This window comes from Macrobrachium rosenbergii, chromosome 6 (assembly GCF_040412425.1).
Source record: "Macrobrachium rosenbergii isolate ZJJX-2024 chromosome 6, ASM4041242v1, whole genome shotgun sequence".
NCBI classification, from domain to species: Eukaryota; Metazoa; Arthropoda; class Malacostraca; order Decapoda; family Palaemonidae; genus Macrobrachium; species Macrobrachium rosenbergii.
The window spans coordinates 32,622,061-32,646,511 of NC_089746.1; the positions used below are offsets into that span (position 1 = coordinate 32,622,061).

Sequence of the window (24,451 nt, forward strand, 5' to 3'; positions counted from 1 at the left end):
ATATATATATATATATATATATATATATATATATATATATATATATGTATATATGAACAAGCTACGATAAACTTACAATCCGCACGTCTCTCAGATTTTCCTCAAAATCACGGTTATATATATATATATATATATATATATATATATATATATATATATATATATATATATATATATATATATATATATATATATATATATATATATATATATATATATATATATATATATATATATATATATATATATATATATATATATATATATATATATATATATATATATATATATATATATATATATATATATATATATATATATAAAACATGAAAGAAGCCCAGACTACAGAGAAGCTATAACGAGTCTTTAAAAAATATTTTGCTTTGCGCATAAAAATGTGACAATATAAGAACAACGCAGTGTCTTTTAAGATTGGTCAGTTTCAGACATAACTGCTAGCCTGTTTCTGCGGTCGTTCCAAAGATCATGTTTAGCTGGTTTTGACATCAATGCTAGGCCTATGCATTTACATCTCGTATGAAGATCTTGATATCATTGTTGCTGTGAAATTAGGATTACATCTCTAGGGAAGCCTGACAGCCTTCATGTTTGAAGTAAAAAAATGGCCCAATTTCATCCTTTTGCCTCCCCTTTAAAATGGGAACAACTCTCAATGCCAAGAATAGTAAATGTTGAAGGAAATATTTAATGATATTCGACATATGAGATGAAGATATAAAAACAATGATTTTCTTTATAACTGTAAACATCTTCATGCTTATTCTGCTCCAAAACAAATATCACAAGATAACTATATAAAAAATTGATATTATTGTACTTATCATGTTTTCAGATAATATTACAGGACCCTAAAATATGAAAAAAACACGTTTGTTTATGGTTTTAGAATCAACATTAAATCTGTTCAACATTCATGAGCTGTGGTGATGGGATGGATATCTCTTCACATAAGATGTGTGTAATGGGTGTTTCTTTGAACGACTGGGAAAGAGACTCCTTTGTTATTATTGTACGGATGCTTATATACAGCATTTGGTAAATAGTTAACAGTAAAGCAATTTGCGGATCTTTAAAAATCTTTCAGGAGAATGGCAGCGTTAAAGACGAGGTCCATTTGTGTGTGTATCTACTGAGAGAGAGAGAGAGAGAGAGAGAGAGAGAGAGAGAGAGAGAGAGAGAGAGAGAGAGAGAGAGAGAGAGAGAGCTGGGTGACAAATTGCTCAAGCGAATTCTTTAACTACTTTGGCACAATTTTCATGCGCTCAGTCAGATCTACCCGACCCACAAATTCCAGCCAGTAAAACTAGCGGTATCTGTCACAGAGCCCGAGGGTAAGTACCGCCTACGGAAACCTTACAGGAAGCATTGCCTGTACACAGTACTTCAAATTTGGCTCGCTCCATGTTTGTCTCGTCATGTAAAAAGAAATGCCTTGTGAGAATAAAGAATATTCACTCGATACGGTTTAAGATAATAACAATACCATCTACTGATTATAACTGCAAAGGCCAATTTTCATTACCAAACCTATCACGTTTAACCCTTGTGCGAGTACGGTTTTTGGACATGCAGTTTTCATTAGAGTTCATTTGTACATAAATTTTCGGTAATGCAAATCATTCATAATAATAATAATAATAATAATAATAATAATAATAATAATAATAATAATAATAATAATAATGCACTGTTATTATTTATCTTAATTGCATTTTCCGTTGCCATAGTTACTTGGGGTGACCAGTATTCCCACAAGAAATATTGTTTAACAAATATTGTCTACATCTTGGATGGCTTTAAAATGACACTGCCTAAAGTCATCTATTCCCATTAACACTTACACTTTGCTTGGAAAACACCAGTTAAGTTGCCAGTGCTGTTTAATGGAAGAGACTTTTATATATATATATATATATATATATATATATATATATATATATATATAAATATATATATATATATATATATATATATATATATATGTATATAAATATATATATATATATAAATATATATTATATAAATGTATATAAATCTGTATATCAACTTATTTATTTACCCATACACCTTTTAGGCCTTAGCTTGGTGTTTTCAGAAAGTCCTTTTGGGATGCCACCCAGCACCCAGCTTACGAACCAACACATTTGTCTAAACACCGACACATACTTCACCACTTGGGTCTATATGGGCTGGAAGGGTATTAAGAACCCATCCACATCTTGTCTGTCGGGGCTGGGACCCGACCTTTGCTCTGCTCGCGTTTAATTTAGCGGTTGCCTCACATGTGATATATTCAGTCAATTATTTCTTTTATAAGCGCACTTTCACCGCTTCTAAACTGAAAATGAGTCTCATTCTAAGTAGTAATTGTGTTAATTCCAAATAAGTTGAAGAACATTAAATTGATATTTATAGCTGGCTTCCAACTTGAACAGGATTACGTTTCTTGGAGCGCCTAAAAACCATTTCTGAATGAAGCAAGAGATGTTATAGGAATGCATCCTTACATATATAACATAGCTATTTTTTCTTTGTTTTTACCTTTTCTTACCGCACAGAGGGTGGCACCAGAATTGTTAAGACTTCCGGTCCTCAGGCAAGTCTCTAAGGATGAGGCTGTTGGCGACATGCCCCACTCCCTTTTTTTTTTTTTTTTTAATAAAACACCACCTAACTGCTGTGCAGTAGGGCGGGAATCAAAACAAGGGCCGTGCAAACGATATCCCAGTGCTTTACCATTGAGTTACAATATTCAGTGAGTTATAATATTATATATATATATATATATATATATATATATATATATATATATATATATATATATATATGACTATTTATCACAATATATATACATATACATATATTATGTGTATGTGTGTGTAAACAATGCTATAATGATTATTGAAAAGTATTCTTTTTCTTTCAGAGTATAATTGTGTAAAGAGGCGCTCTGCATCTCAGTCAGTTGAGGAGAGAAAACAGTTGACAAAATCAAAGTGACACCGATGAAGAAATCAAAAGGCACTTCAGTCGCTTACGAAAACTCAAAGCACACTGGAATCAAATGTCTTGATTACAAGTTACTAATACAACAGCCACATTGGGTTAAACAGAGTTTTAACAATTAAAATTCACAACCAACAGTATCACTGGGGTTATTCTGGAGTTACTTATATAGCCTTATACCTTGGAAAGTCAACACTCGCTAAATTGACACAAGGCACACTATCAACATATGCACAGTATCTTTCCACGAAACAAGTACAATGACGGCAAAACAAAGCAATTGTACACTACAGAACCCTTTCAACATGACAGTGCTTAAAAAGTATTTGAAAGTATACACACAACGAACAAAAAGTACTGTCTCAGTATAACAAAGAACTTCTCATCTTAAAAATTACCCTTTCAGCACTGGAATGTTCCTCGCCGCTGAGGATCGAAGCAAAATCAAAAGGGAGTGTTTTTTCATGATTGGTTGTGACTGATTTTTCTCTGGAACCAACACTGCCATCGTAAGCATCGATAACCCAGTCCTGCTGAACACCGGATGAAGGTTCACTCATCTTGAATCAAATTTTCTGTGCCCTTGGAAGTGTCCCAGTAGCTGATGATAAGCTACAACGCCGAATAACTTGCGTAGATTCATATTGATCACATTTCCAGAGTATCTCTGCGATATATACTCAAAATGTAGTTCTTTAGTAGAGCATTCACTTATCAGACTTCTGCACACTAGTCAAAAATGATATACAATATAAAACTATTTTAAGCATCATCGGAACGCATTATGCAAAAATCAAACAATGAACAAAGTATAGTTCCAATTAGCCATTACAGAACACACGCGAAACTATTCATTCTTTCAGCAAAAGATTCGAGCATACACCAAGTGAGCAGCCCGGCCTCCAAGGAAAACAGAATAAAAAATGATTCAGTTATCATTCTTGTTCCGACAAGTCCGGTCATTAACCACGCTGCTTCAACGTATTCACTGCGGTCAATGTGTCAATCTAGCAAGCATTAAATTGATATCTGACGATACAGTCTCTTGATACTTGATTAACTGATTAGATGATTAGTATGGATATGGAGGTACTTGGGTAATTTTAACTAACATTCTGCAGTAGCTTTCTATGAACGCCATCAATGCGTATTCACTACTGCGAAGATATCAGGACCATTACGTGATTACATAAAATATTAATATTATGTGATTACAAATGATATCAGCATCATTATGTGATAACAGATATACAGACCTTAAGTGAGAGGGATGATGATACAAAATATTGTGAAGATATGCTTTGTAATTCATTGAGTAGGATGTTTACAAAGGTTGGGAGGATGATGCATATACCCACGATGATGGCAAAGAAATAAGAGGACGAGAAAGGACAAGACAGACAAGAATCCATATTTCGCGCCTTCCTTATGTCCACCACTTGCTCAGATTCTGTCTTGCCCGAGAGACAAGACGATTCAGCAAGAGCTCCCACCGAAAACAGAAATCGATCTGTAGTTTGTTGGATTCATAACGATCACTACAGCATACATACGTTGCATTATAACCACATAAATACAAAATGTGCTTCATGTTTTCTCACAAACCCATAAAATTAATTAACATTAGTACAACGTTATTTATGAGACATAAAAAACAAGAAAATTAGCAAGTTTACATTTACGGTTATATTTTTCTATACAATATAAACAAATACAAGAGTTAATTAATTCCTTTGCTATTGGGCATTCACTCTAAGTCTTGAGTAACGGTTACGTAAAAAAAAAAAACGCCTGAGACTTGAACCTCAGTAGCAGTTGCATCGAAGAAGCACAATAAAAATCTCAGGAGCATCAACTGGCGTACACTAGTTCTACTTCACCCTACTCTTCACTGGCATTCAAACCTGAGCGGTCTCTGCTGAATATTAAGTCTCACGTCATAAGACACCGTCATATAAAAAAAGACACCTGGCTGATGATCAAATCACAACAGTTCCTTCAGTGTCTTGAAGTAATCCCTACAACTGCAATGTAGCGACTCCCAACCACACCTAATGCTTAGGTCTGTTTAGGTACTGCACTGGATTGACTAACTTTACCTCGTAAACATCATTAGCTTCCCTTTACTAAAATGCTGTAAATTCCTCTGCTACACCGCCTACCATAAAATGCACCATTGTAAATGACTAATGAAACTTATTCTGTAGAAAAGTCCTCGTTCTAATGCCGTATACAGCTGCAAGATTCATGAAAGTCAACATCTTTTTACATATCTCAACTGCCAAGTAAACTGAGGGGATTTCTACAAAACTACCCGATAACATACACCAAGTTCTTTTCATAAATTAAGACTTTTGGTATTCTGGATTAAGAACGTGCAATTGGTCACACAAATCATATTCTTCAAATTTGTTCTTCATAAAATTCAAGTTTATGTGATAAAATTATAAATCTTTGCTTTTGAACGTGAAAACATTTTAGTTCATAATTTTAAAATTGCCAGCTATCATACACATCGGTTTGTTCACAGGACTGTGAACACTACCTAACTATATCTTTATGACGAAACATTGCCACGCTTTCAAAATTCTGCAATGCAGCTACGATCATTTTCAAGGATAAACAGCAGTTTACACAGTGCTTTTGGGTCTGTCAGTTGAACTCCCATATCTCAGTATCTATGGTTCATGAAGCCATCCTCTAATATTCATCACCTACAAATAGAACCAAAATATGAAACATTTAATTAGTATAGGGGACAATGTCGACCATGCCTGAGAAATCTCCGGGTGCTTCAATTCACCATTCCAAATTCATGTGGTAATGTGACAATAAATTCTCATCAAGTACCAAAACTGTCAGCAATCCTCACATGGAGAAAGGACAGTTCCCAGAGAAGACTTTCTAGTTACAGAAGTCAAGTGGTACATGTCCTGACATATGAACTTTGTCAACTTTTCTCAATCGTTAGGTATATGATACAAAAATTTATCACGAGTGTTTCATCCTTAGCACTTTCTATACGGAAAATCATATTTTCTTTTCCTATATAACCTCTGTGACTTCGGTATAGACAACGGTACTTTAAGACAATAAATTCTTTATATCATACAATACTTACAGGATGTTAAGATTATAAACAATAACTATATTTCGACTATGTACAGTATCATTTACATTTGTAAGAACAATGTGGTATAAATAAAGTCTATTCAAACGATAATTTTTGTCCTTAAATTCACTTGTAGGTAGAGTGTTCTGCCTCGGACTGACAAGAACGAGGAGAATAAAGCACTGTCTTTTTGCGAGTTTTCGCACAGTGTTCTCGAATTTCGAAAGCATCTAGTTCCCTTCCACCATGGCTTTCATAATAAAAAAGGGAATTTTCGTCAGAGGAACTTTATAGTTATTGATCCAACGGCCGCCACGCCTCAAGTGTTTATCGATGCCGTCTTCCCAGATCCCCTCGGGTAGGTAGATGTCCCTGGTCCTCTCTCCTCTGTATGTGACAGGCGCCACGAGGAGATCCTTCCCCAGAATCCATTCACTGTCTACCTTGGCTGCCTCAGGATCCCTCGGGGCAAATAGTGCCAAGGGCGTGATAAGCGGAGTGCCGTTCCGGACAGCACCTGGAATCTTTTCGTGAAGGCGAGGCAGCACCACTTCTTTCCGCAGTTTATTATACTCCACAGTCAGAGCTTTCATTTCTTCGCCGTACATCCGGGGCAATACGTTCACCTGAAACATGAGAACCTTCGGTGAATATGTCACGCTCATGAAAGACTGCCAGAAATATGACACACAGACTTGATATACCATAATCTCTTTAAATGACATCTGATACAAGTCAAATTAGATATATCACTCAGTTCATTTGTTGCACACCCCCATATATATACGTGCATAAACAATAATAAATACACACACACACACACACACACACACACACATATATATATATATATATATATATATATATATATATATATATATATGTGTGTGTGTGTGTGTGTGTGTGTATACATATATATACACACAGTATATATATAATGTATGAATATGCACATGCATAAATTTATGTATATATATATATATATATATATATATATATATATATATATATATATATATATATATATATATATATATATATATATATATATATATATATTTACTGTATATAAATGCATAGATATTTTTTTTTTTTTATTTACCTGCGAAGAGGAAAAAATGCCGAGTGTTAACAGTTTTTCTTTTTTATTCTGAGAACATGCGAAAGTACTTTTACAATGTCTTGAGACGAGGACATATGGTCGTTTTTTGTATATGCTCAATTTAAAAAAGTAGGTTACTTTACTACTCGCGAGGGAAAATTTGTTTATTCATCCCACAAAAATACATGTATACATAAAAGGAATTTAACTTCTTTACTGCTTGACCCCAAAACGACCACACCACTAGCGCCGAGTATGATAGAATCAGACAAGAGAGCAAATTGCAACTTACTTGTAATGCTGGTAAGAAAGTTGACACTTCAATCCAGCGGATATACAGTTCTCTTTCGGGAACATGGCCTGCTTCAGCCAGACCTCCAATCACTCCAATATCAATCAACGGGTAGCCAAGGGTGGTCAGGGTTAGAATGCGAGGGATAAGAGTCTCCAGTCCTCTCCATGACCCATCAGCATGTCCAAGTGTTAAAAATGTCGGTGGCAGGGGTGGAGTGACCGCTGCTTCTGAGCTCATTGGGGGCGATATTGAACTAACTGAAGCCATGAAGTGAACAAGCACTGAGTCAGGTCCTGGAAGTGGGAGGTGATACTCATGGTAAGCTGGGAGTGCATGAGCATCAGCAGGTTGCAGGTGGAAGCGGTCAATTTTGTAAGTATCCTGCAAGATTTTCAAGCGAGATGAAAACCAATCCTTAGCCTTGGGGTTGCTAAAATCTGTGACAACTGTAGGATGTACTTCATCATACTTTGCTAGCGCTGGAAGTTGGGACTTGCTTTGACGAACCCAAAGCCCTGTTTGAGTTCCGTTAGTGAAAGCTGTGGCGTGAACACTGACGAATGGATGAATTGTTAATGCTAGACGGAAGCCTTTCTTCTCTAGGGCATTTACCATGGCAGCTGGATCTGGAAACCTTTTGGTATCAAACGTTAATTCACCCGGACGAGCCTGCCAGCTAGGAGGCAGAAGAATATGGCCCCAGTTCCCATAGTCATGATTGACTATGCTTTCTACATATTTCAGAACTGCATCCTGTGTAAGTGTAGGCTTATCAGGGGGCATCCAAGGAACCCAAACAGGCTGATCAATCCTTTCTTTAACACGATTTATTGTCTCTTCTCCAAAGACTTCCGATAAGTTTTGAGGTGTACTGTGGAGGCTAACCGTCTTGTTTGTTGTCTTGTTCAACTCTTTATGTTCATCATCAATGACACTATGGTTCACATGACCCTGCGTGAACTCTACGACAATTCTCCTGTTCTGAACAGCTTTATCATACAAGAATTGAGAAAGAATGGACATGTTTGGTGCGGTGCAGAAAGAATACTCAAGAGTAGGTGTGACTGACTTGAGATGAGGATGAGGGCGAGATTCAAGGCAGAGTTGCTTATCAGATTCATGATTCACGGACACGTATCCCTGAAAAGTATCGGGTAAAGTCATAAGAGAAGCTCGGTCAGACAACCAAGTTCGACGTAGAAGCTGACCCCATGAATGGGATCCTAACTTTCCCGTCACCATCTGTGAAGGTGGAACATTAGCATTCGTGAGAGGGTAACCACCGTTACTCATCTCTCCTCCGCCCCACCACGAACCATACTGCTCATCCTCGACTTGCAGGCAGTCTCGGAGAGTGAAATCTTCTTTAGCAGCTACCCACCAGACAGAATAGCACTGGACATCACCTGTTGGATGCATTTTACGGAGCTGTAGGCGAGCTAAGGACGTCCACTCCAAACACACGAAGTCACTGTTAGAATCGAGAAAATATTACATTTTGAAAAGCTAACATTTCTTTTAATGACAATTTTTTCTTTCAAAAAGTTGCAATTTTTATAACTGAAAGTGGCGTAGAATGGTATTTATTGAAGTGACTGTTACTGCTCAGAGTTGCATCATGCGAATTTCTTGAAAAAAAGTAATAAGTACATTCTCCTAAAATGTAAAAGTGTTATGTAACTTACTCGTATTCTGCATGATCACGTGCTTCGTTAGACATTGAATGGTTGTGCTTGTGAAGGTAATGTAGATAATGCGTGCAGTCTTCAGGAATTGATTCCAAGGGTAAATGACTGCCTAAATGAGCAGTGACGACAGGCTCCCAAGTAGGATTATAAATCTGCAGCACTCTTGACTTTTCGAAAAACTTTATAGAACTAAAGATTGTCATCTGCAAAAGATACAATGAAAATATGAATTTATCCTGACAAACAAATGGTAGGAGAAAGAGAGTTGAGAAAACGAAATGAGGAGATGTAACACAGGCTTTATGAAAACAAACATCAAATATACGTGCATAAATAAGAGACATTTCCAGTTTGAATGATCACACAAGTACGATACAAGGGTTCCTCTTGAGTTATGATACTTATATCTAAACAGAGATCAAATGTCTAGCAATACTACCCTAAATTCTTTCATAATAGCACTGAAACTTATATCTGCCATGCATCAAAAGACTGTAAGTTACAAATTATGATCACAGATTTAGCAGTATCACAGGCAGATCAAAATCTTGCTTTATTTACCGTGTTTTGTTTAACATTAAATTCATAAAAAATAGCAACAGAAAATAAGCGTGGGCTCCAGTGTCATTCTGAGAAAGAGGTTCAACGAATATTTTGTGCAACGAACCTCTAACAGATGCAGATTGTAGAAGTAAGACGTGAGGGAAATCCCCACAACAATGATGATAAACAGAACCGCGACCAGGATCATGAGGCCCAGGTCAGCCCGGGACTTCTTGTTGGTTGGAAGCTGTGGCCGCTGGAAGGCATATACAACAAGATCAGTTAAGTTTTCATAGCTGTCGTGAAATTATATTTCTATGGCATCTGAAAGATATCGGAGCTTGTTTCCAGTTATTGTTTTGAGTAAAGATTTCATGGATCCTTAAAAACCGGGCACCCCCCCCCCGGCCCCGTCGGCATTAAAAAATTATGGTAATATAAACGCAATTATCTCTATTCATTTTCTTATCTGACAAGACAAGAAAACAAGGAATTGTTTCCAAAAGTCCTTGCTGACTTTGGTAATATTTACAATAGAAGTGAGAGCATCTTGATGTCACTGCAAGTTACTGTAAAAATAATGTTATACATTTTTTAAAAATGCCACGCTTTGAATATTATTAGTTGATGAACTGAGAAATTTGCAAATTCTTTGAGCCTCACATCTAAATTTAGTGTAATATTAATTTTTTTTTTACATGTGCTCTCTTCTGCGCAAATATGAATTTCATAGGAAATCGACCATTAATTTACCATTACTTGGATGTATAACAGTCTTAAAAATATGACATTAACCTCCATGGATACAAAAGCCTTAACATTCTTTACATCTCAGCTTGGCAACTCTAGCTTTCTGTACTGCCAGTGTATGTGATTCGGGATCTTTCCTAGATAGTGTCCCCCAAGAGTTTTAATTCGGTATGTATCCACCTTTGCGGTGTAATTAGTACAAGCCCGTTGGGGTTTACCGTAAAAACATAAACAAAAGATTGTAAATATTATAAAGATAATGACCCCCCAAGAAACATTAGTTCTAGATAACGACCCACTATCTAGGAAAGATCCGTGATATTTGCCAGTGTTTCTGTCAAGTCCAAACATTCCCAGGCCAAGATCAAATCCTGGCACACGCCATCGAGACCAAGACCAAGTCCAAGTCCGCGCTTTCCGAGTCAGAGACAGACTCCCATTCCACCGGCAGGATTTCTTCTACGATCAAAGAAACACTAATGTGAAGAAATTTACCAAAATCAAATAAATGCACGTAAATGAGGTCGCGGAAGGTACAGCTCTGTACATCCTTTGGTCTTTCACCCTAATGCCCAAAAGCTCATTTAAAACGTAAAATAAGTATGTATTGTTGCTGTATGAAAATACTTGCTCAGTACACTGGGCGGGTAAACCATTCCTTTAACTTTTATGATTTTTCTACAGCTAATACTAGGCAATGATTTCAATTTTTCTGATTTTTAAGCAATTTCCACGGGATATTTTGATATATCTAAAATGCACAGCCGACGTGAAAAATTTAGTTGTACACTGCGCGAAATGACGATGATTGCAAGTTCATTAAAACAGACTAATTGTTCTTGATGCTGTTCAACAGATTTCATTTGTACGAAACAGGAATGCACTTTATTACACTGAAGATTAATAGCCCACTAGCCTTCTTTTTCTTGTAATAATGCAATAATATTAAGTAACCTTGAAATTTGTACAAATCTTTGGAAAAAATTAGCATAAGTAGCATTTAAACTATAGTCTAGATGTGATTTTCCAATCACGACGATCACATGCAATGGTATACCTTCAAAAAAAGTCTACCTCCGACAGCGATGTATACTGAACAAGAATCCGGTTTGTAACTGAACATTTAATACAAAATGAAATTAAAAACAATAATGATTTTAGGTGAGGACATTTAAAAAAAATGCATAACTCATAAGGTATTCATTTTGACAGTTGTAAAGCAAAACAGTATGATCGCACGTATCAAGGGATATCACGCCCATAAGGGCGTCATTTCGCCTGATGTGGCCTCAACTTATTATTATTATCTGTAACATTTCGGGGATTCTCTGTCCTCATCACCGCCGGGAAATAAGAAAATATATAAACAACAGATAATCATAAAAATAACATCCGGCAAAGATGTTTTTCTTGGGAATCGTAACAGGAGCAAGTACTTAAACCCATACCATATCCAGAACCTTTTATTTAATGCTTATCTTCATTCAGGTGTAGCATTTTCAAAACTGGAAAGGAGAAACAAGTTACTAAGGTAGGAACTTGCAAGGGACAGGCAGACAGACAGACAGACAGAGTCCGAGGCCATGACTATGACCAAGACCGGTTCAGCCTAGCCTCGTTCTTATTCGTTTTTGTTTACATGCATTTTTCCTTCAAGCTCAGCCATTAATGCTTTTGCCACAAGTTTGTTTTTGTTTCGCATGTAGAAACGATAACTAGAAATGAGAGATCTAAAAACTAAAAGCATTTTTGTTTCAAATAATGCAGAACTGACTTCTTTTCTTGTTGCTGTCTCTGCGCATGAATAAAAAAGAAACAACAAAAATAGAAACCTTTCATCTTTTTTCTCTGTCGTTTGCTAAAAAAAAAAAATGAGCAACGAAACTGAGCAACTTACCCCCATTTTTTCTCTGATAAGTGACGACAGCGAATTGTGGGATGACGCTCTGGACGCTTTGGATCTGGTGTCTTCGCCTCTGTTGCCTCCTATAACTCCACGCTGGGAACTTTAGCAAAAGGAGAAATAACAGAAAATGTTAACATTAATATGATGTCACACAACAACCAACACCTTTCGTAGGATTATTGTGAATGTACACAGTATACAATGCTGCAAGATAGCACTAAGCTTAGACATCGTTAAAAGCAACACTGTCATTGAGTTGATCATAACAGAGCTAATATTCATTGCGTTTCCTAATATAATATCTGTCACACTTTATCAAAGGTCAGTGAGCCCTAAATGATCTACTTCTGCGTAGTCTTTCAAGTCACACAATTTAAACGTTATCATGAGTATAAACCATTCATCACTAAAACAAATGCAAATTAAGCAAATAAAATGGGAAAGGGGTGGAGATGAAAACGGAAAGGAAAGGGAAAAAGTTAGAAACTAAAGTACCATTGCATTTCCTATAACTTATCACCTCTGATGGAAACGCTCAGGACGGGAGCAACATTCCAGGAGTCTCCTGCCTCTGACACTTGACGCGAAGGTGGAAAATGACCAGCTGAATTGGAAGTGTATTGCCAATAAATTTTAGTTTCATTCTTCCAAATACCTTTAAAGTGACTGTAATGAGCAAGTCCAGTTTTTCTACTGCTTTATGCAGGATTTTTAAGTCTTGGTGTGTGAAACTATGGCGTTGCTGGTGAGAGAGATTGCAAATAGCTGAGCATGATGGTTTTGTGAGTGGTAACCCTGTTCTAATGTTCATAAATTCTGTGTTGCAACCAACATTCGCAACAGCCAGGTCTGTTGCAACGTGTGAAAACACTGGAAAACGTCAAGAAATGGTTAAGAGACTTTCTTGTTTGGATACGAGCAAGTTGCAAGACAAACTTGCAACTGTATCTGTGAGAAGGCAGTTCTTCACATTTTCCAAAGGTTTCATGTATTATGAACGCAGATTTGTTTAGTATGGCAGTTTTTCTACATCCGATGTCGTTTGTTACCTGAAGATTGAGATTTGTTATTCCGATTCGGTAACCCAGTATTCTTCCAATTTACTGACCTGGCCTGATCTGTTGGTACTTCTATGGATTACTTATAACTAAAGATCTATTATAATTATTATACAGTATTACTGCAGCTAAGAAAACAGCATTGTTGTTATTATTATTACGAATATAAGAGAGTATAAGCATTGGAGTTTCTGGACATCAATTTACTGGTGTTGGTGTTCCGTCGCCGTGCGGTGGCATCATGCCGCATTTCCACGGGAGGCTCAACTCTCCGGTTTTTATGGATTGCTGCCTCACTTTCAAAGGCTCTTGCTCATACTATGAACGTGTCTTACATATTAAGATGCATTTCATAATCCTGACTCTTCCTCGCATACTAATAATTTCGCATTTTCAGGAATAGCATATCAGAAGTAAATACTATATATGAATTTTTTTGTAACATAAACGCGTGACTTTTGTATTCATATCATATTAAATCACAAATATCGTTTAATATCCAGTTCGCTATATAATTGATAAGTATTTCGTCCCCGGCAGGATTCGAGCCGTTGCCTTTGAGTTCTGTCTGACGTTGTTTCTAAACCAAGCAACGGTTCGAACCCTGCCGGAGACGAAGTACTAATCAGTTTTAATTCCTCTTGGGTATAAGTTACTCCACGGATACAATGAATTCGATATCAAATGATATTTGTAGCTTAATATTTGTGAATACTATATATATATTATAATATAACTGAATACTATAAAATAAATGGAACCGTTTGTTGTACATTGAAAAAAAATTCTTACCGAACGAAACAGACATGCACAAAATTGAAATGCACTTCAAATGAAATGCAATTGAATGCGCTAAAACAATTCAACAGAAAGCAAATAAAAAATACAAAAAAACTTCTGGAAACTTCAGGAACCTTTTGTTTACATCAGATTAGCTGATGTAGCCATACGATTCTTGTTATGCAAACTGTTAAAAAGAATGATGGAATGGAACTGTGATGTGCAGTTATTAGTGCATACTATCCGGTTTGGCGAAATAAGTTACTTGTTTCATAGATCTGAGACTATGCATCTGATGCATCTCTGAGACAGAGAGCAAAGCCTGATGTTTTACAGCCTTGTGGATTTCTTTTGTTTACAAATAACATTCCTTCACGCTGCATCTTCGATAACTATTGCGGTAATAATGAATGAACTCGATATTTTAGATCTTTGTCGATTATGGTTATTCTGCAGACAAGTTTACAATAATACTCGTTTTATGAAACGTATGCAAAAGAATAAGATACACTGATATATAATGGTACAGTAAATAAAAACATCTTACTACATTTATAATTAGGAAAAGTTAAAAAGTTCATTTTAATAACTGAGGCCTGTTGTCTCCTACCTTTCTTCACTCACCGTACATCAAATAACTTGTTTCTAAATAAAATAAATGTATAAAGCATTAACATACACAAAAAATATATCATGTAATAAACAGAATATCTTTGATAAGGAATATAATTAAAATCAAATGAAACCCTTTTTGAAAGAATCCGAAAGATGTAGAATCGTTCTACTTTCATTATTATTATAAAGAAAGATGATCAAAGAAATGCTGTTTCAGCCATTTTGAAAGAAAAAATGACAGCGTACAGTATTTCCAAACACTTTAAGTTATGGATAATTGCTGTTGTGACACTAACTACCCTTAGCTAATGTATGAAGCCTACATGAATTTACTCAGGCCTACGCTACCTGTTTATGTCAAACATAGGAATTTTGTTCCTAAACCGTTTAGAGCGCTTGTGAAACATATAAATTCAGTTCCAATGAGTTAGCCCTAGGTGAGGATAAGATGAAAAAAAAAAAAACAGCTAATCCGGACAAGCAGCAAATCTGGATAAAGTCACCCCCCTCTTAAAAGTCCGGTTTAGTAATATATATATATATATATATATATATATATATATATATATATATATATATATATATATATATATATATATATATATATATATTATATATACAGTATATGTATATATTATATATATTACATATATATATAAATAAAGATAAAATCCAGAAGGAAGGAAATGGAAACACTGGAGTGCTGCGTGAGGAATTTCGACACTAGTCCTTTACTTAGTCTGCTAAGTAAAGGACTAGTGTCGAAAGGCCTCACAGCACTCCAGTGTTTCCGTTTCCTTCTGTGGATTTTATCTTTATTTATATATTCATCACGTTCCATATTTTCGTGATTCAGTTATACACATATATATATGTATGTATGTATATATATATATATATATATATATATATATATATATATATATATATATATATATATATATATATATATATATATATATATATATATACTGTATATATATGCGTGTGTTTGTATGATTTCAATATCTCAACCTAAATAGGTGTATAAATTTGCAGGGCGTCATGGCCTATGAGCGACTGCCATGCTTGCCTTCTGCCCATTTCCTTGCGCGACACAGTCCCTTTAAGCAAGTAGGGAGGCCTTCGAGGCCGTGAGCTTTAATGGCACCTATCAATGACATGAATACTTTACCCAACCTTTGCGCAAGAATCAGAGGCCCTCTTCACTCGAAAATATTAACAAAAAGTCACCTTCTGTGCTTACTATCCTTTTTATTATAGGGAAATGACTTACCTTTAGGATTGCGGTCTTTGGCACTGCATCTTATCTATCCTTCCGTGACCTTTCTTGGGCGTCCTACACAGAAAGTAGGTCGCTATGCGATCTGACACCTTAAAAAAATCACATATCAAAAACGCTCATGCCACCTCCAATAGCCATGATTCTGCTCTCTCTCTCTCTCTCTCTCTCTCTCTCTCTCTCTCTCTCTCTCTCTCTCTCTCTCTCTCTCCTTCCTCCATTCACTTTACTCGTTACTTACTAGTACAGCTTAAAGTAGGCAGAGCGATTGGAGCAAATGGTGTCATCCCAGGACGTGTATCCATCTCGAAAGCCTTCTTCTTCGTCGTCGGGATCACTCTCGCCGTCCGAGGACGATCGGCCGCTTAAATCGTCGCTGAAGGGTTGGTGATAATGTGGTGATTAGTCATGATGTGAGGGTGATGATGGCAACAAGGAAATGAAATGCCCATCGGGAGAGAGGCGTTGGGTACACGGGGTCATGTGTAGGTCACCACACCATGCAGGAGTCAATGGGGTTGCAAATGAAAAGTTCGGAATGAAAGGAAAAATCAAATAAAATTTTGATAAGCAAAATGCAGCACGGGCAAACAGATAATGACCACAAAATGACTGCAAATGAAAAATAGCCGTACAAATGCAATGAGGCGTTTTAAGGAGGTTAAAACATTTTGATGGCAGCTGCTCTACACAGTGAGGCTCAGAAATTGCGCTGGGCGAGGCTGAGTTAGGCCTTAGTTGATTGCGTTAACATGTACTCCAGGTGTGGACTTCATCTGTTTACCCTGGCCACACAAAATGCAATAAATCTATAGTACATTTCAAAATAATAGTAATGGTTAAATCTACGTAGTCAAACTGATGGTTAGTTTAACAAAAAACAAATTGAAATTTATTGCAACCGAGAATAAAGTCATGCAGTTCTACTATAGATTCATAACTTAGGTTCATGTTTATTTACACTGACACAAACACATATACATCTGATGTATGGCTCAATGTGTATTATGTTTTCAGACAGTGGAAATCATTCTAAAATCCATAAACAAGCACACACATGACACTCTTCCAAGTACACACATATACAAGTAAAAATATAATGTTAACATTCATATATATGTAAACAAGTGACCATGTCATATCGGGGGTCTTGTATTGTCTCCTTTTATGTGCTTTATGTATTCCATTGTCTTATATATATATGAGTAATCTTACCAACATTAATCTGGTATCCGGAAATGCTATAACTGCTAACGTTACTTAAAATGACCATAAAGAATTGAAAATAGACCAAAAATTGCCACGAACAGTAGAGTTCAATGCACATAGCATAAGCGCTGAAGCTAACATTGTCTTTCCTTTTACAAGAGACGGCGCTTAGGAAGAAGTTAAAATAATTTTCTTGTTTTTCAGCTACAAGATTGCAGGCTTCAACTCCTTGCAGTTTCCTTCCCAAGCAAAAAGTAAACTCTCTTGCTTGGCACAAGTTTTTTCTTGCACTGCCTATATGGACCCAAATCCACAAAGGCCTCCTCTAAATTGGAGGAGCTGCACAAGGTGGTTCAGCCTATTCAGCAATTAAAGTATGAACGTGATACTGACCGTTGTGTTGCCTTTACTTTTATCTGGACGCACCCTATTAGTGGAAAGTTTTATATATATATATATATATATATATATATATATATATATATATATATATATATATATATATATATATATATATAATTTATACATAACTACCCAATAAACTGCTAATGATTTTAAGAACTTGAATAGAGAACGCCGTCCAACTTTATTTGAATGTGCATCTACCATGCAACCAACTTTAACCTAAAATGATCTCATCTTTTCTATTTGAGCCCTAGGAAATGATCTCATCAGTGGTTTTCTATCCCCTGTAACTTGACACTACTTGCTTTATTTTTACGAACTTTATACATGTTTCCGCTGAAAGGATGTGTACGATGCAGCCACTATCACCCATGAATCCTGAGTTAAGTTTCTGTCTTCTTAAAATAACATTTGTTCTGCACCTGGTCCTTTTTCTCACTTTTCTTCAAATAACGAGAGGCTTCTCTCTCTCTCTCTCTTTCTCTCCCCTACTATCTTTCTCATGAGTTTTTGAGACAGTTCCAACAATTTTACAGTCTTGTTAATGTTCATGATGGGCTCTAGATTGCTCCATGAAAACTATAGCAACATCTCGCAGAGAATTCTTAAGTCTCAAAGTGGAAATCCAATTTGAATTAAGCTCAAATGTAATCCGAAGCAGAGCGGGCCAAGGTCCAAATAGCATCTTCCACGGCAAGTTTCTCTGACGAATACCAATTGCGGGGAAACTGAGAGCAGATCGACCGAGCTCTGCTGGCCAGACGCAAAAGAAAGTTCCATATGAACTTCCGAACACACCATGACTTGATCTACAAGATTCCGAACTGTATTCGAATCTTGCTCTGTTCGACTGCAGTTCTTTTCCATCGATAGCAAAGGCTAAGATTTCTTTTCCTAAAGTCCCAAGAAGTAGGTCTATCATTTCCTTCTGTCTTAAACTACACCCTTTACTCCAGCATTTTTTTAATTTCCTTAGGTTTCACGTACCGCTGAACTTTTTTAATATATGTATGTTGTTATATCACCCAACTATAATTATTATAAAATTCAATCTTTCCCGTCTACTTTTGTTTTACAATATCACCCATTTTGCTACAATACGCCCTTTTCTTGTAACCCCGAAATTAGCTAGATTAAAGATTAAGTTTTACTAATTTTTTTACGGAAATCACAAGTTATTTTCTAAGCATTCTCTCGTTAAACGAAAACCACAATGAGTAACATCTAATTTAGTCTAGCTATCATGGAGTGCGGGTTTAAAAACATGGTGCGTTGCTTGTGGAGAGAGAGAGAGAGAGAGAGAGAGAGAGAGAGAGAGAGAGAGAGAGAGAGAGAGAGAAAGCCCACGCTCTTTTCTGGCGTTATCTAATAGCAATAGAGTGCATTTCCCATATCAATGTTCGGCAGTGGGTTTACTCGTGTTTATAAACGGCAGTCACGGGAGGAAGAGCAAAACTACACCAGCATCGTTTCTTTTTCTCTCGTTTTCCAAGGAAAAACCAGTTTTAAAAGGTGGCTGGTAGTACGCCCATAAAGGCATACAAAAGTGCTCTCTTATCAAGAATTACAGAATCAGAAGTATCTTCTTCAAGTGACATTCAGAAGGTAGAGAGACGCCAATACAAGCTTCCGTCGAGTGCTTCCTTCCTTCTAGGCCCTGGTTTTAATGCTCTTCTGCACCCAAAATAGCGTTTTCTAGCAACGGAACATCTGCATTTGCCCTTTGCTTTCCAGATCAGTTATCTTCGTGCAATATCATTCAGTTCTTACACAATGTTAGCCTCGGCTCTGTATTGTCTTTTGCTTAAATGCTCAAGTTAAATTTTCTGCCATTCTTTTGACCTCCTCGGATGTTGTAACTTTGATATCCTTAGGGAACTAAGCTTAAGTATAAACCCAAACCAAAATGACGAAACTGCATTAGAAATTAATAAAAATCTCGAAGGGATGTACGTTATAATTCACAACTACGATTTTTCACACATACGATTTCATATGGCGGGAAGCATAAATCCCAACAGGCAATAAAAAAAAAGCTATGATTCAGAATTGTAAATGATTATTACTTTTGTTCTTTTTAACAATGAAAATTTACTCCAGGCCTAAGGCACTGTGTGTGTGATCATAATCACAAAAACTGAAAACGTAAATTTTCTCATCAGACCTACTCCTGCTGATGTTATCTGCACGTTCAATTATGGTTTAAGGAGCAAGATTTTTGCTTGAAGTCTGGTTTCAGAGCTGAGCTATATGATTGAGAAGGGCTAATACAGTGTGTTCCAGTTGACGAAAAACTTGGAGGTAATAAGCAATTAACTTGTGGAACACATAGTCTACACCAGTATCGTGCATGAAGTCTATTGGCTTTCATTGCCTAATGAGTCAATTATTCCTACCCACTTGTGTCAAAGGTACTTAAAAAGACAAGAGAGGTATAAATGTTATAATTAGGTGTCAAATATGTTGAAGCATTAAGTACAGGTGTGATGTTTCCTTCTATGGAGGCAAACTGATTATGTGTGTGCTTTCTGATCATACGACAAGGTGCTATATGGTTCTGGTTTTTGTAATTCCATTCACACTCACACCCACACATACAAATACACACAAGTAAACAGGAGAACTGCATAAATGACTCACCTGTCCCCGCCCTCCTCTATGTGCTCGATGTCAGAAAGCTTCACCTCATCGTCGGAGTCCTTCCTCTCTCTCCTCTTGCGCTTCGGCCTAAGGACTTCCTCGGAGAAGTTGATGCGGTTATTCGATTTGGGAACTTCACCCCCGGCAACTCTCTCCTCTTCTCCTCCTTCCCCTCTACTGGCCTTTTCTTCGTCCTTTCTCTTCCTATCGTTACTCTTGCTGTGCCTGTCTCTTGGTCCTTCGCCTGCCGCTTCTTTATTCAGATCATTCAATCTGATGGCGTCCTCCTTGGCGGCCTTCCTCTTGGGTCCGGGCGAGAAGGCCGGTAGGAGTTTGGAGGTTTCTTCCGGTTCCTGTTCACGCGTTTGGAGGAGAAGAGGGACATGAATTAATTTCTCTTTTCTGGGCATTTCAAATGATTTCAGTTAGACGGCGTCTCTTGTGATTTTACCTGAGACCGTCCAAATGAAAAAAAAAAAAAAAATTGCAAGGTGTTAAGCCATAATGCAGATTACTTTCAATCCTCACAATCATGTCGACCTACTGGAGTTAGAAAGTTAGGAAGTTCATAGAAGTAAGCTGTAAACGTTAGGAGACCTGTTTTATATAATTTATGCAAAGCATCTCAGTATCACTAAAATTAATCAAATAGTAAACTTATTTGGCCAACCTAATTTTGCGTAATAAAAATATAGTTGCAAAGAATGAAGCGTGGGCGTAGGGTTAATGCCCACCTCACCTTTAAAAAAAAAACACACTCGTTAACTACTGATCTTACAAGTGTTTAAGCATCTGATGCAAGCAGCAATGGATCACAATAAGACCGAAGGGCCACTGGAGTGACTAAGAGAGTGTAAAAGATAAGCTGATTTACTGGTCTGTTAATCTATGCGTTATCCTGATGACGGAGCCTCTGAGTGACTGAAAATGCTGCTTGAAAATCGGGCAACTGAAAATGCCGTCTTTACGACTCACTGGTTCCATTTCGGCAACATTTCATCTCGCCCATATTAACTCTCTTCAGTCTGTTCATTTTATGGCGGTGATTTATTTTAACGTAAATTTCTCTTGGGTCTATTACTTTGTTTATGATCTGGTGTCACGGATAAGCCAAAAACTTAGATTTTAAAAGCAGTCTGCAAGAAGCACCCACAACCTCTGTGAATTTAATTTGCAAACAAGACTACTTAAAAGTCAGGGCGTCATTCACCAATAATTCCCGAGACAAATATGTTAATGTATTGATGAAGATAACGATGACACACAGACGATGACGATGACGCAAATTTGGACACAAGAGGCTACAATAACGATGTAGACAACTATGACATGATGAATGAGGTTCCAACGTCTATGATGATGGTTATTGCTACCCATGCGGTTGAGCTAAAAATACTGACGATAATAATGACTACATAGAAATCATGATGCAAGGGCACTGATATATAATAAAAAAGCAGAAATTCTATAATAGATCGAAAATAATAAAAATATAAACTATTTCTTCAAAGATCAAGGTGACAATTACGCGGGTCAGATTTTCATAAAACGTCTATGGCCGTGATAGAAAATACGGAAACATTTGGCGCATTTACAGTGAAGTCCGAAAGCTTAATAATGAGACAACTGATGAGGATGACAATTACACGAACGTTTTTGGCGAAGTCTTCAGAGACAGGCACCGTCATGACACATGGCACTCACATCAACCCTTCCTTCCTTCTTTACCTGAGCCGTTATCGACCAGCTGAGAGAGAGAGAGAGAGAGAGAGAGAGAGAGAGAGAGAGAGAGAGAGAGAGAGAGAGAGAGAGAGAGAGAGAGAGAGAGATTTATCACGGAATAACAGGAGCCTTGTGGCCAATGCGGACTTGTATCCCCTCCCTCACCCCATCCCCCTTAAACCCCAAATAACTTCTAGAGCTCTTATTAAGAGAGTGGTATGAAACATAATCGAGGAATCTCATGGGGTGGTCTGTGTCAGAGAGAAACAAGACTAATTAGAGGATGCGGCAAAGCAAACAGAAATCCGTAACCTACGTATTTTGTTTGTTTATCTTTTACTTTCCTTTTGAACTTTTAACCAATTAATTGTAAGACATGTTTCGATATGATTTAATGAACTTTACATTTTATGTATCTTCCAGAAATAAGTTCATGCGAGTTGTTATGTAACCCATGATTGACATATACACACAGACACGCACACCTCTCCTCAAGTATACTCTGCCTAACACAACCATTCACACACACACAAACACACACACACACACACACACACACACATATATTATATATATATATATATATATATATATATATATATATATATATATATATATATATATATATATATAATTGGCCGTTGTATTTTCCATAAATCTAGTGAATATGAACAATAGTGTGTTGCTGTTTGCATGTGCATATGCAGTCCAGTGGATACCCGGAATTTAAGCAGTAAACTTATATTCTCCCGAATGGAAAGACATTTTCCCAATTTCAGTGAAAGGAATGAAGGGAGGAAGGCAGGAAGACCGCTCAGAACATTACATCCATCCATCAACAAATGCTGGGAATCCCCAGGCAAACTGACCAGCGCTTTGTTGCAAAAGTTCTCTTTGAAACTGAGGTCGCATGGAAGCAACAAACTGCTCTCCTCAAGGGCTGCCTCTCTTTCTTTCTCATTGTAAGACGATAAGGACGATTTCTTGACGAACAGATATATACCCTATATACGATCTACAAGTATTAAATCTGAAATAAAAGATGGGGATGAAGAGACGCAACAGCAAAAACATCGCTTTTCATAAGGAGGAAATCTGTGCGCTGGAAGTGAAAAAAAGGAAATTGCTTTCAGGCGTAAACAAAGGGATGATTTCGGCTGACAGACAAAGACCTGGAGTTTCAGTATCAAAGGATTATACTGCGCACGAACAATAGCACAGAAAAATAGCTGAACTGATAAATTAGATTGCACTGGGCGAGGAGGTCGAGAAGATTAAATGACACACAAAAAAAAAAAACGAAATTATAAGGTTAATAGAGGAGAAGGAATAAAATAAATGAAAAGAGGATGAGGTTAGTGGTCAAACGTGGAACTAAAGGAGAACCCTTGGAAAATTGGGAAAAAGGGAACGATGGATAGGTGAATAAGGGTAGGTGAAGTCATCATTTCCAAGATGTTTAATGACATTGTAACTGAAGACGATTATGTAGATGACGATGATGATGATGATGATGATGACAGTGAATTACATATATGTGTGTGTGTGTGTGTGTGTGTGTGTTGTGTGTGTGTGTACGCATATATCTGATATAAAAATTGATAGGCGGTGGCTGTCAATCCCTGAGAAGAGGGAGAAGAAAGGTGGTTATTTCCCAGACACCAAAAGCGAATCCCAACAGTTACACTTGTTACTTACCGGTGATTTCGGCTGAGTGTCCTCCTGTTAAGGAGAGATAAAAAAAAAGGAGATAAAAGGAGAAAAAAGGGAAACCATACTGAAAACAGACCGATGATTTCCGACATGCAACAAAAATAAGTAAGAGTCTGACTGAAATGAATACATTAGAAAATGAATGATACCTGAACAGAATTCGTGCAAAAATAACTGACAGAGTGAAACGCAAACAGTACTCGTATGCAGTGCAGCAAATCAAAAGGCATGAGAAAATCTGAAAAATCTGAGCGAGGAAAGCTAGCAAAATATACAGATATATCTGCTATTGAACAAAAGGATGCATGCTCCTCTACATGCTGCAGAATTAAATTGAAATATTTTCAGTATAGAAAGTGACAGTGATAAACATAACAAATGAAAGAGAAAAGAAGAATGAACATAATACGATTTCAAAATACCACGAACTAGAACATGTTTAAAGTCTTTCAAATATACCACAGACTAGAATATGTTTAAGGTCTACAATAGACCAGTTGTAAATACACAAATTTATGTAATATGATATAAAACTGTTAATTAGGAGGCGCCAAAATGCCCAACTGACCTGGTCAATTTTAGGAAAAATCAACGCTCCACGAAA

The 24,451-nt window shown here is 36.7% G+C and overlaps 1 protein-coding gene across 4 annotated transcripts in view; it reads right to left on the reverse strand.

The window, feature by feature from the left end:
* Positions 1–2,935: 2,935 nt before the first annotated feature.
* LOC136839434 (uncharacterized) overlaps positions 2,936–24,451 on the reverse strand; it is a 169,163-nt gene continuing 147,647 nt past the window's right edge. For 2 of the 4 annotated variants that reach the window (XM_067105481.1, XM_067105482.1), the window contains exons 5-12: positions 23,833–23,856; positions 20,413–20,765; positions 16,400–16,534; positions 12,415–12,523; positions 9,892–10,023; positions 9,222–9,427; positions 7,534–9,007; positions 2,936–6,765 (exon numbers count right to left, since the gene is read on the reverse strand). In XM_067105481.1, coding sequence (XP_066961582.1) covers positions 6,370–6,765; positions 7,534–9,007; positions 9,222–9,427; positions 9,892–10,023; positions 12,415–12,523; positions 16,400–16,534; positions 20,413–20,765; positions 23,833–23,856 — 2,829 coding nt within the window. In that variant the 3' untranslated portion in view covers positions 2,936–6,369. The remainder of the gene's footprint in view (positions 6,766–7,533; positions 9,008–9,221; positions 9,428–9,891; positions 10,024–12,414; positions 12,524–16,399; positions 16,535–20,412; positions 20,766–23,832; positions 23,857–24,451) is intronic. The other 2 variants (XM_067105483.1, XM_067105484.1) reach the window with 2 other exon arrangements.